Source organism: Macrobrachium nipponense, chromosome 26, assembly GCF_015104395.2.
Source record: "Macrobrachium nipponense isolate FS-2020 chromosome 26, ASM1510439v2, whole genome shotgun sequence".
NCBI classification, from domain to species: Eukaryota; Metazoa; Arthropoda; class Malacostraca; order Decapoda; family Palaemonidae; genus Macrobrachium; species Macrobrachium nipponense.
In genome coordinates, this window is record NC_087215.1 from 20,694,364 (window position 1) to 20,713,091 (window position 18,728).

Consider the following 18,728-nt stretch of genomic DNA (forward strand, 5'->3'; position numbering starts at 1 on the left):
GACTTCATCCATGAGTCTAAGGATTGTAAGGCCCTCTTCATCGAAATGGTGGGCTTCATTTGAGAAAAGACGAAGGCTTCTTCGTCTTAGCTCGAAAAGAAAAGAGCGCGGAGAAGGAGGAGCGGCAGGAGTCAACTTGTCTCCATACTCCTCAAGAAGCAAGGTAGTCAAAACCTTATAGTTCGACAGTCCTTCTCTTCCCTGATATTCATCATCCGAGTTTTCTTCCAACTCGGGATCTACATGAGTCTCCGCTCTCCTTTCCGTACGTTCCTCTTCTGGAGGAGACAAACTCCTAATAGGAGAGGGGCTAAGGGAATGATAATCTTTCCTCTTTCCCGCTTTAATAGCCTTGGAAGGCGCCACAAGCTCAGGCTTCTCTTGAAAATTAGAAGATTCTTCTTTAAACGCTTCCCGCTTGAATGACGCTTCCCGTTCGCCAAGCGTCCTGGCTGGCGACGTCTCTCGCTTACTTGTCTGCTGACGTCTTGATGACGCTTTCGCGCCTGGAAGACGCTCCGCTCTCCAAAGGCGTCCTACTTGGCGTCACAATATTGGTCGGAGCGTCACGTCTATGATCCGTTTTCAATGACGCTTCATGTCTAAAAGACGTCTTACGTCTCTCTGGCGTTACGAAACTTTCGTAAGCCACCGTTCTCGTTCTCGAACCCGAAGCTTCTGTAAGGACGTTAGCAGCTTCACAGTCTGCATGACGCTTCTCGTTTAGCAGGTGAGAGAGGACGAGACTTCTTAATTGGAAGCGCCACGTCCTTCCTACGAGGCGCTAAAACTCCCACTAGAGAGGACAGTTGCTCTTGAACTGCCATAATTATCCTCCTTGACGCTTCTCCCACGTCCACTGCATGACGCCTTTCGTCATCACTCGGGGGAGAAGAAGGAAAGGGTACTTCTGCGTACTCGTCAGGTGACGCTGACGCCACCTTCGCTTTCTTAATAGAAGAGGGAGCGTCATCTGAGAAGCGCTCTGGGCTCGAATCTATTTCAGGTTCTTTCATATGACGCTTCAGCGGTCTCGACAAGTTCGACTCCTTCCACCCTCGTTTAGGTGAGGGAGAGGGAGAGGACGAGAAACACTCACGAAGGACGCTTTTCCTATAGCGCCCTTGAGCCGCCTGCCACGAAGCAGAGCTAGCTGAAGGGACGTCTGACCATTGGGGATTCCCCACGACCTCCTTAAGGCTTTCGACTTTCCTTCTCCTCTGGGCATGGGAGCTTGGAAGAGGTCTAGGCCTGGGAGCGTCGCAGGGACGATCAAACGCCCCCTCCACAACACTGGGAGAACTCACTTCACTGTAATGCTCACTTTCACTAGCCTTACCTTGGAAGTCAGCCATCTTGGACTTCATGTCTCTAATTGTAGCTTTCAGATTGGCGATTTCCGAGGCCGAATCCGAAAGAGCACTCTGAGAATGAGATACATAGGAAGAATCTAAATCAGTAGGATTAGAATTATCCGTGAAAGGCTCAATAGGCCTTGAACTCACACCTTTCAGACGTCTAACCCTATCCCTCTCTAACTTCTTCAAATAAGAAGTCAAAGTCTTCCACTCTTCTGCATTTAATCCCTCGCATTCCTTACAAGTATTATTAGCAAGAACACTGAAACCCCCTACATTTACGGCATACAGTGTGAGGATCAACCGAAGCTTTCGGTATCCTCACCCTGCAGCCTACATTCACACATATTCTCACACTCACATTTGAATCAGACATACTGAGAAAAATCCAAAACAGTAATTCCAAAAACAGTCCACAGTAGCGACACGATCCAGATACGTCACCAAAAAGCCGAGAAACGATGATCAAAGGATGAAATATGAATCTAAGTCAGGAGGTAATAGCAACAATGTTGATACCACCGGCGACAGAGAAAATATGATAGAAAACGGGGATGGTTCCTAGTCCTGCCGCCCAGGGCAGGCAGGTAGATCACCTGACCTACCTGTAGCGAGTGGCCGCGAAATTTGAATTTCTGTCGGGGACGACGGAGTCTTAGCTATGTATATATCTGACAGGTAAGTTGATTGTATGAAATTATTTTGTCACTGACATAATTTTTGTACCATTTTAAATTAGCCGTTACATGGAGTATATTATATATGAAAATGTGTGTATTTTTATGTAGAATACAATAAAAAAATACTCATTATTGTAGCTTTTATCAGTTTTGAGATATTTTCATATAAATAACAATAAGTGCCAAAATTTCAACCTTCGGTCAACTTTGACTCTACCGAAATGGTCGAAAAACGCAATTGTAAGCTAAAACTCTTATATTTTAGTAATATTCAATCATTTATCTTAATTTTGCAACTAATTGGAAGTTTCTAGCACAATACTTCGATTTATGGTGAATTTATGAAAAAACTTTTTCCTTACGTCCGCACGGTAACTCTTCCGAAAAAAATCATACATGCGATTGTGGTAATGTTTGCACCATTTTAAAATTAGCCGTTACATAAAGTTTTATATAAGTAAATGTGCGCAATTTCATGCACAATACAACTAAAAACAACCCATGGTTGTAGCTTTTATCAATTTTGAAAGTTTCATATAAAAAATGATGTGACAAATTTTCAACCTTCGGTCAACTTTGACTACCGAAATGGTCGAAAAACGCAATTGTAAGCTGAAACGCTTATATTCTAGTAACATTCAATCATTTACCTTAATTTTGCAACAAATTGGAAGTCTCTAGCACAATATTTCGATTTATGGTGAATTTATGAAAAAAATAACATTTTCTTTAAGTCCGCGCAGTAACTCTTCGAAAAAAAAAATCATACGTGCGATTGTGGTAATGTTTGCACCATTTTAAATTAGCCGTTACATAAAGTTTTATATATGAAAATGTGCGCAATTTCATGTAGAATACAACAAGAAATAATTGAAGGCTGTAGCTTTTCTCATTTTTGAAATATTTGCATATAAATCACGATAAATAGAAAAAAAACCACGTTCGGTCAACTTTGACTCTACCGAAATGGTCGAAAAACACAATTGTAAGCTAAAACTCTTACAGTCTAGTAATATTCAGTCATTTATCTTCATCTTGAAACAAATTCGAAGTCTCTAGCACAATATTTAGATTTATGGTGAATTAAAAAAAAAAAAACTTTCCTTCCCTCCGCACGCGGATTCTCCGCCACAAATCTCCGAAATGCATACGTCCCATTCTCGGAATAATTGCTCCGTTTCATATTAGGCATTTCATAGAGTTTTATATATGAAAATGTGCGCAATTTCATGTAGAATAAAACGAAAAATATTTGAAGGTTGTAGCTTTTCTAATTTCCGAAATAATTGCATATAAAAAATATATACAAAAATTCGACATTCTGTCAACTTTAACTCGTCAGATATGGTCGAAAACTGCAATTGTAAGCTAATACTCTTGCAGTATAGTAATATTCAATCATTTGTCTTCACTTTGAAAGAAATTGGAAGTCTCTAGGACAATATTTAGATTTATGGTGAATTTTTGAAAATCATATTTGTTTACGTCCGCGCGTTACGAATTCATGCATTATTTTGTGATAATATTTTCTCTGTGTTGCTTTTATCGTTTTACAATGTGTTATATACCAAAATGATCGCAATTTAGTGTACATTACAACGAAAAAAAATAACTTGTTACCTTAAACCGTTTTGCGCACAGCGCGATTTGAATACAATTATATATGAAATTTAGTTTTTGCACTATCATATATCGCATTATTTATATAAAATAACGATAATTTTTTTCATTTCTGATGGTTGCATACTAAACTTCAGCCAATGACAAAAAAAAGGAGCCAAAAATGAACTCTTAATCTTGAAAACTAAGCTCGCTGTGATTTTTTGAAACTAATATTTTTTCCGCTTCCGCGCTCACTCCGAAACACCTCTGGCACATGGGAGACAATTTTTATTTTACTGCTTCAGCATTTAAGGGTTAAAAAAAAACTCACAAAAAGCACAAACAAACACTGACCTAATCTTACTTGGTTCAGAGTGAGAGCAAGTGAGGTCGGACTCGTGCCGTTGGCTGCCAGCCTTTTGCTTTTGGACCAACATATCGTACAGCGTAGTACGCTGCTGCATGATGCTCGTTGTGCGCGAAAATTAAAAATACGTATTTTCAACTTCTTTTTTTTTCGTATTAATTGCTAACTCCATTGTAACATCGGATTATCGTAAGACGAATTATTGTAACTCGAATACTACCTGTAGTGTATTTGAGAGATCTGGCACACAAGACAAACCATGGCACAGAACTCTTCAGCACATGCATTTTGGTCAGAAAATACTTTCTGGGAATGATCTGCTCACCAGGACAGACAACTGGATTTGAATAACCTCCTATTCCTGATTAACTACTCCTTGTTAGTGACTAAAAATATAGCTTTAAATACAAATCTTCTTTATGTACTCCAACACAATACAATATTCTAAAATGGACACCTCACCATAATTAATTCCTGATAAAGCAAGTACTGTATGGTTAAGTTATGGAATTATTCCTAGATGCCAGCTAATCTCTGGGAGAAAAGACTACGTATTTAATAATTAAATAAAATAGTCTCATTTAAATCTACCAAAAATCACAATTTTTGGAAGTAAATTGTATTTTTCCTAACTATACAAACCTGAGGTCCTTTACATAAGGAATTACTATTCAGCGCAAGCTGGACGGGTCGTAAGATTTACTAACAAGGTAGCTTGGCAGTAACTGCTTGTTCGATGGTCGGGAGTCCCGCCCGACTGGAGGTAAACATATCACTTTGCTTTAGGCCCAGGAACAGAGTGAGGGTGGCATGAGGTGGGACTATATGTAAAGGATCTCAGGTTTGTATAGTTAGGAAAAATACAATTTACTTCCAAAAATTGTGATTTGTTCCGACATGTAATACAAACCCTCTGTCCTTTACATAAGGAAAACTCACTTATTGGAGGGTGGAATCTGAGTCTTGTGAACAGACTGGTGTTTGCCCAACCTGGGTTCCCTCCCTGGTCGTAAGAGCAAAGGGAGGGAACCTAGCCTCTGTCCAACTGATCGGAGTGTGTACTGCAAGATCAGTGGTCAGACCTCTGGACCAATTCATAAGAGGGAGGCAAGTGTACCTCTTATGAATAGCAAGCAAGAACTAGGTCCTATGTAAGAGCCAAATATAAAGTACAGTGGTACCTCGAGATACGAAAGGCTCAACTTACGAAAAACTCGAGATACGAAAGCCAATGCGAAAAATTTAACTAACGGCTCTACAAACAAAAAGTTTTCAAGATACGAAAGGTTTCTGAAAGTCCGAGATTCGCTCGGATAACAATTTTAAAACTCGCGCCGCGCCGCCATCTTAGTACTAGTAGACTCGCCACCATCCTCCTGCTCTCCCATTGGTTCCTGATGCTAGTCACCACCATGAGATCCTTCTCTCCTATTGGACAGCATCCCTCCCATCATGCATCTTATACGTACGTGGTGGCGTACCTATCTCGGCCTCTTCGTACCAACATCTTTATCATACGCACGCAGCATTCGTTCAGTCCAACGATTTCGTTTAGTAACGTAAATTCGTTAGTGATTTCGTTGTGCTACTTTATCGTGTTGTGTGAGAACCTAATTAGTATACGTACTACATAACTTAATTACGTACAGTATAGTCATGGGTCCCAAGAAAGTTGCTGAAGTTCACAGAAAGAAGAGAATGCTTTCTATGGAGACAAAAATGGAGATAATAAAAAAGTATGAAGCTGGCTTGCGGTTGAGTGTGATCGCTAAGGAATACGGCCGAAATCCGTCGATGATAGGCACCATCCTTAAGCAGAAGGAAGCCATCAAAGCAGCTACACCTTCCAAGGGCGTGACTACTTTGTCCAACAAGAGGAACCATGTGCATAATGAAATGGAAAGGCTGCTTCTTGTTTGGATTGAGGACAAAGAAATCGATGGCGATACGATAACCCAGACGGCAATCTGCCAGAAGGCCAGCGCTATTTTCAGCAATTTGATTGCCCAAGCCAAAGACGACGGCGGAGAGGGGACATCAACGGCAACCCCAGAGTTCAAGGCTTCTCATGGGTGGTTCAAAAAATTCCGTAAACGGACTGGCATCCATTCGGTGGTGAAGAAATTGAAATTACGTAAAGTATAAAAAAGTAAAAAGAAATGTAAAAATAAAAAAAAGACAAAATAAATTTTATTTTAAGTTTTTTGTAAAGTTAAGTGTTACAGTTTTGTTAATGTGTTTTGTAAAGTTTAGTTTGTTTTTCTGACATTTTTTTATGTGTTTCGTAAAGTTAAGTGTACGTATCTGCCATTTGTCCTCCTCCTCTGTCGCCACTTTCGGAGATAGCCTCGTATTTCTTGTATACCATGTACACTAATACACTTTATTTACAGATTATTTTGCATTTTGTTATTAATTTAGGTATTGAATGGTCCAAATTGTTGTAGTATTTCATTGTTTATAGGTCAATTTAGCTTTATTATGAAGTTTACTGGGGTGATTTTGGAGGGCTTGGAACTGATTAGCCATTTTACATGTAAAATGTGGTCCAAGATACGAAAAACTCATGATACGAAGGGCGCCTCTGAACGGATTAATTTCGTATCTCGAGGTACTACTGTACTGGGTTTGTCTCTCACTGGTGTCCGCTTCCCCCCTTGTTAGGGAAGGGACGGATAAACGCTTCTATCCCTAATGAAAGGGATAGAATGGAGCTCGGTTACGTAGCTTACCTGCATCATCACCCTGTCCAGCGTGGTGACAACCACTACCTTCTGCCCGCAGGGAGAGGGAAGAAAAAGAGGAGGAAGAGAAGCCAGTCACACACTCATTCTCTCTCCATTCATGCAGTCTCACAAGGACAAAATGCTACCTCGTCCAGTAAAGGAGCTGGGTAAGCTACACAACTTGTTGAGCGGCCACCACAGGTCCCAAGGAAAATGTGTCCAAGGACCTGTGAGCAATATCCCGAAGGTAGAAGGAGGTGAAGGTGGTTTGGTTGGGCCAAACCCCTGCCTTCAGTACCTGTGCCATGAACAAGTTCTTGCGGAATGCAAGGGTTGGACCAATGCCTCTGACTTCGTGGGCTCTTGGATGAAAGGTACTGGTGTCGGCACTCCTGTCGGAGTCGTACGCCTTCCGATTACCTCACGAAGCCAGAAAGAAACAGTGTTCTTGGACACTTCTTTCTTGGTAACCCTGGTGCTAATGAAGAGGCGTCGACACTCAGGCCTGAGGTGTTGAGTTTTCTTCAGATAGCGCCGTAGCACCCTCACAGGACAAAGCAGCATCTCATCTGCATCATTATCGGTGAAGTCTTCCAGGGACGGGATCGTGAATGACTCGAACTGGCGTCAGGGACCGAAGGGTTCTGAGTCTTCGCTACGAAATCCAGAGTAACTGATCCCCATCCCCTCGAGTGTTTGACATCGAAGGAAAGATCGTGGAGTTCTCCTACTCTCTTCACTGATGCCAGGGCCATCAGAAAGATGGTCTTAAGGGTCAGATCCCTGTCTGACGACTCTCGGAGCGGCTCGTAGGGTCTGCAAGTCAAGCTTCTAAGGATGAGAGTCACATCCCATCCCGGGGGCATAAGTTCCCTGGGTGGGCAAGACCTCTTGAAGCTCCTCTTTAGGAGCGATATTTCCATGGAGGTGGAAATATCGATTCCTTGCAGTTTAAGGACAAGGGCCAGGGCGGCTCTGTAGCCTTTGACTGTGGAGACAGAGACTTTCCCTGGTATACTGCTGCAGAGGACTGTCTGTTGCTGCTTTGTGAGATAAGCCTCTTGCTTGCAAGAGATGGTGGATAACCGCCAGCCGTGAAGACAGGGAATGAACTGCCTGGTGGTACCGTTCTATGTGTGGTTGGCACAGCAGGTTGTGCCATGGGGGTGGAATCGTCTCATCGCGGTGCCGTCCCTGGCCTCCGAGAGAAGAGCCAGCAGGTCCGGATACCAAATGGCCTGAGGCCATTTGGGTGCCACCAGAATCATCTGATGATCGCTGGTGATCAACACCCTGCTGATCACCTTGCGAATCAGACAGAATGGGGGAAAGGCGTAAACTATAAGGTTGTCCCACGGGTGTTGGAACGTGTCCTCTGCAGCTGCCCATGGCCCCGGCACAACTGAGAAGAAAACCTGAAGTTTTCTGTTGTGCCAGGTGGCGAACAGATCCACTACTGGACGCCCCCCATAGGTCGAAGAGCCTTTCCGCCACGTCTGGGTGATTCTGGCGGCTGAGCTTGTCTGCCACTACATTCCTCTTGCCTGGAATGTATCTGGCTGACAGCTTTACCGAGTGAGCTACGGCCCACTCGTGCACCTGCATTGTCAACTGGTGCAATGGGAGGGACACTAGGCCCCCCTGTTTGTTGACGTATGCCACTACCGTGGTGTTGTCATTCACCAACACCACTGAGTGTCCCATCAGTCGTTCACGGAACTCTTGGAGTGAAAGGAACGCAGTATTGAGTTCCAGGAAGTTGATGTGAAGGTGCCTGTCGTGATGGTTCCACACTCTTGCAACCAGCAACTCTTCCAGGTGCGCGCCCCAACCCTCGGTCGATGAGTCTGAGAACAGCAGCATCTCTGGAGGGGGAGTGCGCAGGGGCCCTCCTATTAGGAGGTTCCTGTTGCCTAGCCACCAGGCCAGTTCCTCCCTTACTTCCTCTGTGAGAGGAACCAGGAAGGATTGTGGATCCCGTGGCTGTGATCAGCACTCCTTTAGTCTCCACTGGAGAGACCACAGGTGAAGACGCCTGTGTGGGACTAACTTCTCTAGTGACGACAGGTGACCGATCAAGACTTGCCACTGCTGAGCTGACTGTTCCTGTCGAGACAGGAACTGTCTGGCTTCCTCCCTGAACCTGCTGATCCGTAAGTCTGCGGGGAAGACTCATGCTGCTACCATATCGATTAGCTTGCCCAGGTACTTATCCTCTTGCTTGGGCTTCCTAGAGGACTGATGGATGGGTATTTGAAAATACGCATCCTTCAGGTCCACTGAAAGCAGGAAATCATTCTCCCTGATGGAATCGAGCACTGAACATGCCATTTCCATCATGAACCGAGTCTGGCGAACGAATCGGTTCAAGAGAGAGAGATCTATCACCGGTCTCCAGGCCCCCCGTAGACCTCTCCACCAGGAAGAGTCGGCTGTAGAAACCTGGTGACTGATCTCGCATGATCTCCACAGCTCGTTTGCTCAGCATGGTCTCGGCTTCTTCTTTCAGTGCTACGTCCCTGGCAGAACTGGGGACGTACATCTGAAGGTGGACCGGGTGTGAAGTGAGGGGTGGCCTTGACTCGTAGGGCAGTAGATATTCCTCCCGAAGGACATCCACTAGCCTGGTCTTGGCTCCGTAGCGCTGCCAAGTTGCCCAATGGCTCACCAGTCAACCCCCCCACCAGGTGAGGGGGAATGCTGTCCCTAGCATTTCCCTCTCTTCCCCTTCTGCTTAGCCGGTCTCCCACGAGAGTGGGTTTGCTACGTTTCGGCATAGCCCATTTGGCGCTGCCGTTTCGGCTTGGCCGATTCGGCGTCAGAAAACTAATAGCACTATTCGGCGTAGCCGTTTAGGCGTCTGATTGTTTCGCCGTCTTTGTTCGATTAATTTTTCTAGAAATGCAACACGTCCTTTCTGAACTTTATTCAGAAAAATAAAACAGTAAAAATTTTTATTTTATTAAAAGACTAGTGGAATAATGTAAATAAAAAACTTGAATTGGGAAAAAATATAAATTTTATTCACTTAGAAAATAAAGGATCCTATTAAAACAATAATGGGATAATGCGAGTTAAAAACTTGAAATGAAAATACATTATTTAGAAAAATAAAATTTAGTACAGTTTTTTTAACCTTAGGAATTAATTTTTCATTTCGTAATTATGAGCAATACCCTTCAGGAATTCAATAGGCTCTGATGACTCAACTTCCATTACTATTTTTTTTATTCTTTCATCAGCATTTCTATATTTCTTTAGCTTTTTGGGAGGTGGATATCCAGCGATTAATTTTTCTAGAAATGCATCACGTCCTTTCTGAACTTTCCTCAAGGCATCAATAAATTTCCAGATGGAAGGATGATGCATTCCTAGTTCGAACTGTAGACGTCGATTGGCAGCTTCAGCGTGATTGTTAGTGCGATCTTCATCATTTACAGTACGTTCATAAAGGTTCCAGATCTCGGGAGCAAACATAGGGTTCATTCTTGCATTTCGACGCCTATTCTGTCGTCCAATATAAGTGTCTTCGAACCAATGGAACAAGGGTATTAGTTCGTCTGGAAGACCCGCTGCTAGTGTATCCATGTATTCGTCCATCTTTTCTAATGGCACAAAGGCGAGCGCTATAATCATTTTAGCCCATAACGCAAAGTCCGAGTCGGTTTTATAGCGATTCGATAAACCCAATGAAACAAGATGTCTGTGCATGTTTTGGGCTAGATGGAAAAAACATCCCTTAATTCGAGCGGTGGGAAATGCATCTTGAAAGGCATGAATGGCAGCTTGCTCAAAATCACAAATTATAGAAACTGCTCCCAAATTTGGTTCGATGGTTTTAAGTAACTCAAATAAACGAAAATAAGTTAATCTTTGCTTGTTAGGAAGAAGAGCATAAACTATAGGAATAACTCCATCATGCTTCTTAGCCGATATAACATATACTTGATGAAAAAGACTTGGCGCAATGGTGAAAGTTCCGTCGGCAAACCAAATTTCTGAGAAGACTAAATGCTGAAGCCAGCTTATTCTTCCAAATATTAAAATTCTATTACTGCCTTCTCCTGTGTCTCCCAATAGGAATTTTTCTTCCATACCCAGTTGCGGAACATACAGTGTATAGGACTCTGGTATAACTAATTGCTCCAAATGAGTTGGGTTAGCTGGCGCTTTGTTTAATAATTTTCGTTCCTAGTAATAAGTTTTCGCATTGCAGGCAAGTCAGGCCCTATGGCTAAAGCTGCTTGAGAGGCGCCAGTTAAACATTCATTTACTACAACGGCTGGTGGCTCCACCGTTTCAGCACTTCTTTTCTTAATATTTGTTTTCAACTTTTCAACTTCTACTTTTGCAGCAGATGGTTCATGGGTATGTGATTCAACTGGCGCGAATCACTTTTCCATCCTTCATATGTAATCTTACTTTACACCGATCTTTCTGTTCACATCGCCAGAATTTTAATTCAGAATCACTCTTGCTCGTTGCATCAAAAATAAAAAGGTATCCATCGTGAATCACTATGCTTCTTCCACGTTTTGTTAAATATCTCCTTCCATTTCGTACAATAGGGTTTAGACGACTGAAAATTCTAAAGCTACCAAAAAGTAAATGTAAAAAAAAAAAAAAAAAACAATTGTTCAATCGTTAAACAACTGTTAAAATGAGAGCTAATTGCGCTATAACGACGAAGTATCTATTTGATGGCTAAATGTCGTTTACAGCGACAAAGTAGTCATTTGACGCCTAACAGTCTCTCCGCCGAAAATTTCTATATGCCAAATCGGCTACGCCGAATCGGCCAAGCCGAAACAGCAGGACGCCAAACGGCTACGCCAAAAAGTCTCATTCCCCACGAGAGTAGGAGGCTCGGGAGGAGGGCTGACGCCCACTCCTCGAAACGAAAGAGGAAGGCTGGGTCTTTCCTCGCGCTGACCTCAACGGTGCTAGCGTCTTGGTAGCGGAGGAAGAGCTAGCCAAGCTCCGAGGCTTGGCTGCAGTTGCTCGATACTGCCCAGAAGTCTTCGAGACTGCCTGGTGTACTAGGTGGTCACTGTCCTCAGTTCTCCACTTTTCCACCGCAGCAACCACCTTCTCTCTGGGGAAGAGAGAGGAGGAACCCAGCAACGGTCCGTTACGTAGACCCAGTGTTACCCCCCGACCGGCTGCTCTGGTTACCCGAGCCAGGACTGAGTCCCGTAATCTCAGGACCTGGTTGGCCCACAGGTTGGCCGTCTGGTGGGCGAGGTAGGAGATGGCCCTACCTCCAGACTGGCACAGTCTCCCGAACGCAGAGTCTTCCTCGGGAACGATAGCTCCTGAAGAGGCTGCAACTCTGGATACTGTGAGGGACCACAGATCCAGCCAGGAGACATCCTGGAAAGCTGCCATGGCAGTCGCTTCCAGGGCCTATGCCTCTTGCTGTAAGAACCTGAGGTTCTCGGACAGCAGGTAATGAAGAGGCATTCCCGGAGTTAGCCTTGCTATCTCCGGATCAACCTGCTTGGTCGGCAATGGGTCTACTGAAGGCACGTAGAAACGCTGCTGGCGAGGAGGGGGAAGCAGCTTGTCAGACCTGCTGGACCTGAGCGAATCCTCCTGTCCTGAGACGAGAGCATTCACCTGGTCCAGCACACCATCGGCCAAGGTGGACCGGGGTAAACCCACCGTTGCTCTGGTTTCCTTCTTTGGTCCCAAGAACGACTCTAACCTCGATGGGGGGTCAGAGGGAGTAACCACCAATCCTTCCACGAGGTCGTTGTGCTGACGAATCAACGCAATGACCTCTGCAAACGTCCTCTGTATCTCAGGGGTGATCGCGTCCTGAGGCGATGGACCGTCAGATCCATCCAGGCTGATTATCTCTCGAGACACTCTTCCTTCAGGAGGAAGAACCTCGCCAGACCCCTCGTGGTCTCCTCCAACCACTTGTGCGTATGATCTGTTTGGTCCAAGGACCAAGCCAGGATCGTAGGCTCTTGTGGCGGGACCATAAGGAGTGCACTCCTCGCGGTCACCCCTGCTCGCTTCGCTCCTCCCGGTGTAGCCCGAGGAGGTTGAAGGGATAGGTGAGGAAGACCTGATGCTCCTGCCCTGCCTACCAGCAGAGCCGGTGGGCTGAGAGGATTGCAGGCGTTCGCCAACCAGCAGCGGCGCTCACGAGCAAGCGGTCGAGACGGTTCCTGGTCTGGAGGCAGAACCTCTGAGCCGGGAGCAGAGGTGCCAGCGGTAGGCGGTACCCCTGTGGTCCCCATCTTCTTTTTCTTCCATGGGGAAGGAGAGACAGGCCCCGTTCCCAAAGGAACAGGAGGATCAATGGAAGACCCACCTGTCTTAGAAGTCTCTGTGCGAGACTTCTTAGGAAGTCTCTGTGCGAGACTTCTTAGGTGGGGGCGAAGACAGTGACGGAGAAGACGATGACACCTTCCTCTTCTTTTTGGACTTCTTCGCCAACTTCCTCAGGACAACCGACAGGTCCTCCATCCAGGATGGAGCTGAGGAAGATGCGGTAGCAACAAGGCCCAACTGCACCTGTCCGGAGGAACCTGCGGGAGCAGCAGCACTTCCACGGGCAGGTACAGAGACAGCAGGCACAGCAATGGCTACCGGAGGACGGTCTAGAGGGGAGCTCTTTGGGCACTCGAAGTCAGGGGGAGGGGTGAGGACAGCAAACCCAGGCGGCGGAGGAACCATCTCCTTCCACAGCATGTACGACAGCAAGGCTTGTACTGCGGCCGAAGGGGTTACCGTTGTAATATGTTGTGTATACACCAGGTGCGGCATACCCTGGTGTAGAGACAGTGGTGGTCGTCATCGTCTCCACCCCTTGAGTAACTGGGGCCACAGCCAGATGTTGGATCAGCCCCTGGATACTCGGAGTGCCTGGAAGACTCAGCGATCGCCACACCTGCTGAAGATCTCCACCCGCGGAGGCACTCACACCTGGGGAAGCAACAGTCGGGTTAATAGGTGGGGGGTTCCTGTTCGTTCAGAGGGGGAAAGATCCCACCCTGAACGGACCGAAGACCCCAAGTACAACTCCCGGTCGGGGTGTCGCGCTCCTTCCTCTGTGCTTGACAATTCGAGCGGAGAGGCGGAGCGGGACACATCCCCTGAAGGGGAGAGAGCCATCCACGGGAGTTGGCTAAGAGGGAGGAAGGGAGACGACGTGTCTGTCACCATAGGTGTCGAGGGAGAACTTTCCGACGACACCTTGGTGACTCTACATGGTTTCCTCCTCTCCTCATACAACTTCCACTGGTCCTACGACCAGGAGACACAATAATCACAGGGTACGGCCCGAGAGCATTCATGCCCTTGGCACAGAATAACACAAAGGATGCGGGTCCACAGCATTGCTGGACCAAAATGCCCCACACTTGCGGCCTCCCACTCCAGGGCACACTCTCCGATTGGATGGGGGGCGAGGGGGCTTCTCCACTTCATGGGACTGCATGGCCTCCAGCGATGCAATTCCACAGAAAATTAACAAAAATAATGAATAAAGTACTTACAGTTCCACACACACTAAGTATTTCAAAAAGAAAAAGGCAGAAGTAAGCAGCTTTAAAGTTGTTCATCGACAAAATTTCACGACATTTGAAGTTGTTCATCAACAAAATCTCACGACAGGCGGGCAGAGGGGCGAGCACACATCTTCACCAGACGGCAGTCGAAAGCAAAGTGATATGTTTACCTCCATTCGGCTGAACTACCTTTTTAGTATATCTTACTACCAGTCCAGCTGGCGCTGAAATGTAATTCCTTAAGTAAAGGACAAAGGGTTTGTATTACGTGTAGGAACAAACAAGAATTAATGTTACAAGTAAGGCATAGGACAGTGCTTCTCTAGTGTCCTTCATAAAGTGTTACAGTTTCATGCATTTTCATCTACTATCTTTGAATGCTTTTGTTGGCAACATTCTCTGAATCAACCTATTAAGAATGTGCTTAAGAGAATACAAAAAACTTTATAATATGTAACTCACTTATCCATACTGATTTAATGAACTACTGTTATACTAAAAAAATATAATACTTACATCTATGAGATACTTTCTCTTTTCTACACATATCCATCAGTTCCTGAAACAAAAAGATTTTCTCAAAATAAAAACACTAGACAAGACTACAATGGAATACAGTTTTTCGTTACAATTAAATAAACTTTTTTTTCTAATAGCCTTGATAAAAGTGTTTGCATGAAAAATGTGACTTTGAGCCATGAATGCATTGCATTACCAACAGAACCCCTATACATGAATGAAAACCTATGAGTACCTTGCTTGACATACTGCAGTTAGTGCCAATAGTTCTTGCAGTTCCTTCACTGCTTTCTGTATTTTAATTTTCCTCTTTTTCTTTTGGTCTTTTCCACCTAGCTGCCCAGTTTCTTTGCTACAACTTCTATTTTTTGCTAAAGAAGAAATCCTTCAGGCAATCTAGAAATGTGACCAGTGGAGTGAGCAATTAACCACCCCCTCAAAAATCCTGCCACTCTTTTCCCTTCTGCAATTATTCTTCAGAAATACACATAATCCCTCATCACTGCTGGTTTAATATAAGCATATTTTACTTCATAGAAATTATTGAAAAATGAGAACTAATGAGTAAATCCTATATTTCATGCTGAGAGAAAAGTTGTGCAGTTATTCTCAAGTCATGAGATTTTCCCCTATCATTTACAACCTTGCTAGACTACATAATTATAATGACAGGAAATACACACAAATGAAGATTTTGTACAGATTTTACAACCAACCTTGTAAAGGGAAAATCTGACAGAAACGGTAATGGTAATGAAGAGGATAAAATTTGCCCTTCTGGGAAATATATCTGCATGGACAAAATTTAACATTCTTACCTCTGATTTAACTCTTTTCCTTATAAGGTTCTGTTTTTTTCCTAAGAGAGATTTTCTTGCCATTCTAATCCCAGTACAAGACATCTGATTCCTGAGGATAAAAAGGAAATGCTATTATTTTGTTACAACAACAATTCATACTACACCTGTTTGCTAGTACTGTGGAACCTCAGACATACAAAAGTCTCTACTTACGAAAAATCCAAGTTACGAAAGCAAAGACGAATATTTTTTTTTGCTTCTGTATACGAAAATAATTCAGGTTACGAAAGGGTGTACTATAAAGTCCGGATTCGCCCAGACCGCAGAGAACAATTTTAAAACTCGCGCGCCGCTAACTCAGTAGACTCGCCACCATCCTCCCGCTCTCCCATTGGTTCCTAATGCTAGTCACCGCCGTAAGATCTTGCTCTACTATTGGTCAGCATCTATCCCATCATGCCTCTACGTAAAGGTGTTGTTCGGCCACTTCGTCGCATCAGTGTTATCGAACGCGGAATTCGTTGTTCACATATATGTATTTCGTTAGTTAACGTAAATTCGTGTTAGTGATTTCGCTTTCTACTTGTACGTATACTTTATCGTGTTGTGTGTGAACTTAATTAACTTAATTAGCCATGGGTCCCAAGAATGTTGCTGAAGTTCACGGAAAGAAGAGGATGCTTCCTTTGGAGACTAAGATGGAGATAATTAAGAAGTATGAAGCTGGCATGCGGTTGAGTGTGATCGCTCAGGAATACGGCCGAAATCCGTCAACGATAGGCACTATCCTTAAGCAGAAGGAAGCCATCAAAGCAGCTACACCTTCCAAGGGCGAGACTATTTTGTCCAACAAGAGGAGCCACGTGCATGATGAGATGGAGAGGCTGCTTCTTGTATGGATTAAAGACAAAGAAATCGCTGGCGATATGATAACGGAGATAGCAATCTGCCACAAGGCCAGCACTATTTTCGGTGATCTGATTGCCCAGGCCAAAACAACGGAGGAGAAGGGACATTGACACCAACCCCAGACTTCAAGGCTTCTCGTGGGTGGTTTGATAAAATCCGTAAATGGACTGGCATCCATTCGGTGGTGCGGCATGGGGAGGCTGCCAGCTCAGACACGAAAGCGGCCAAAGCCTTTATTAACCCTCTTACGCCTAAGGGGTATAATAAAAATAGTCTCCCATATGCCGAGGCGGTCTCGAAGTGAGCGCCGAAGCGGAAAAAATATTTTTTTCACAAAAAATCATAGCGCGCTTAGTTTTCAAGATTAAGAGTTCATTTTTGGCTGCTTTTTTGTCACTGCCTGAAGTTTAGTATGCAACCATCAGAAATGAATAAAATATCATTATCATATATAGAGCAAAACGGTTAAAGCTAACAAGTTAACTTTTTTTGTTGTATTGTACACTAAATTGCGATCATTTTGGTATACAACACATTGTAAAACGATCAAAGCAACACAGAGAAAATATTATCACAAATGATGCATGAATTCGTAACGCGCGGACGTAAAAAAATGGTTTTTTTAAAATTCACCATAAACCTAAATATTGTTCTAGAGACTTCCAATTTGTTTAAAAATGAAGATAAATGATTAAGTATTACTATACTGTAAGAGTTTTAGCTTACAATTGCAGTTTTTGACCATTTCGGATGATTTAAGTAGACCGAATGTCGAATTTTTTTTATATATTTTTTTTTATATGCAAATATTTCGAAAATGAGAAAAGCTACAACCTTCAATTATTTTTTTTTTGTACTCTACATGAAATTGCGCACATTTTCTTGTATAAAACTCTATGAAACGCCTAATATGAAACGGAACAACTATAACGATAATGCGACGTACACATTTCGGAGATTTGCGGCAGAGAATCCGCGCGCGGAGGGAAGGAAAGTTTTTTTTTAAATTCACCATAAATCTAAATATTGCGCTAGAGACTTCGAATTTGTTTCAAAATGAAGATAAATGACTGAATATTACTAGACTGTAAGGGTTTTAGCTTACAATTGCGTTTTTCGACTATTTCGGTAGAGTCATTGTTGACTGAACGTGGATTTTTTCTATTTATCGTGATTTATATGCAAATATTTCAAAAATGAGAAAAGCTACAACCTTCAATGATTTTTAGTTGTATTCTACATGAAATTTCGCATATTTTTGTACATAAAACTTTATGTAACGGCTAATTTAAAATGGTGTAAACATTACGACAATCTTGCGAAAAAATTTCTGATTTTTTTCGGAAGAGTTACCGCGCGGACGTAAGTAATTTTTTTTTTTTTTTTTTTTTTTTTTTTTTTCATAAATTCACCATAAATCGAAATATTGTGCTAGACTTCCAATTTTTTGCAAAATGAAGGTAAATTATTGAATATTACTAGAATATAAGAGGTTTAGCTGACAATTGCGTTTTTCGACAGTTTCGGTAGTCAAAGTTGACCGAAGGTTGAAATTTTGGCACTTATCGTTATTTATATGAAAATATTTCAAAACTGATAAAAGCTACAACCATGGGTTGTTTTTAGTTGTATTGTGCATAAAATTGCGCACATTTCCATATATAAAACTTTATGTAACGGCAAATTTAAAATGGTGCAAACATTACGACAATCGCACGAAAAAATTTATCGGAAGAGTTACTGCGCGGACGTAAGGAAAAGTTTTTTTTTCATAAATTCACCATAAATCGAAATATTGTGCTAGAGACGTCCAATTTGTTGCAAAATGAAGGTAAATGATTGAATATTACTAGAATATATGAGTTTTAGCTTATAATTGCGTTTTTCGACCATTTAGGTAGAGTCAAAGTTGACCAAAGGTTGAAATTTTGGCACATCGTTATTTATATGAAAATATTTCAAAACTGATAAAAGCTACAATCATGAGTATTTTTTTTTTGTATTCTACATGAAATTGCACACATTTCCATATATAATACTCCATGTAACGGCTAATTTAAAATGGTGCAAAAATTATGTCAAAGTGACAAAATAATTTCTGAGATGTGTCACTGATACTTTTCAGTGCGATAAGAAAGAAATTCGCGCTTGCGCGCCTGCGTAACAATTGTAAACAAAACAATGCCTTGATCCGTGAGCTCCCAGCATCCCCCAAGGCGCGTAATTCAAAAGTTTTTGGCTGGT

General features: G+C 43.2%; 1 protein-coding gene across 10 annotated transcripts in view; it reads right to left on the bottom strand.

The window, feature by feature from the left end:
• LOC135200049 (uncharacterized) overlaps positions 1-18,728 on the bottom strand; it is a 289,020-nt gene that overhangs the window by 85,370 nt on the left and 184,922 nt on the right. For all 10 annotated transcript variants that reach the window (XM_064228292.1, XM_064228287.1, XM_064228290.1 and 7 more), the window contains 2 exons: positions 15,594-15,684; positions 14,773-14,815 (listed from right to left, as the gene is read on the bottom strand). In XM_064228292.1, the coding sequence (XP_064084362.1) occupies positions 14,773-14,815; positions 15,594-15,684 (134 nt within the window). The remainder of the gene's footprint in view (positions 1-14,772; positions 14,816-15,593; positions 15,685-18,728) is intronic.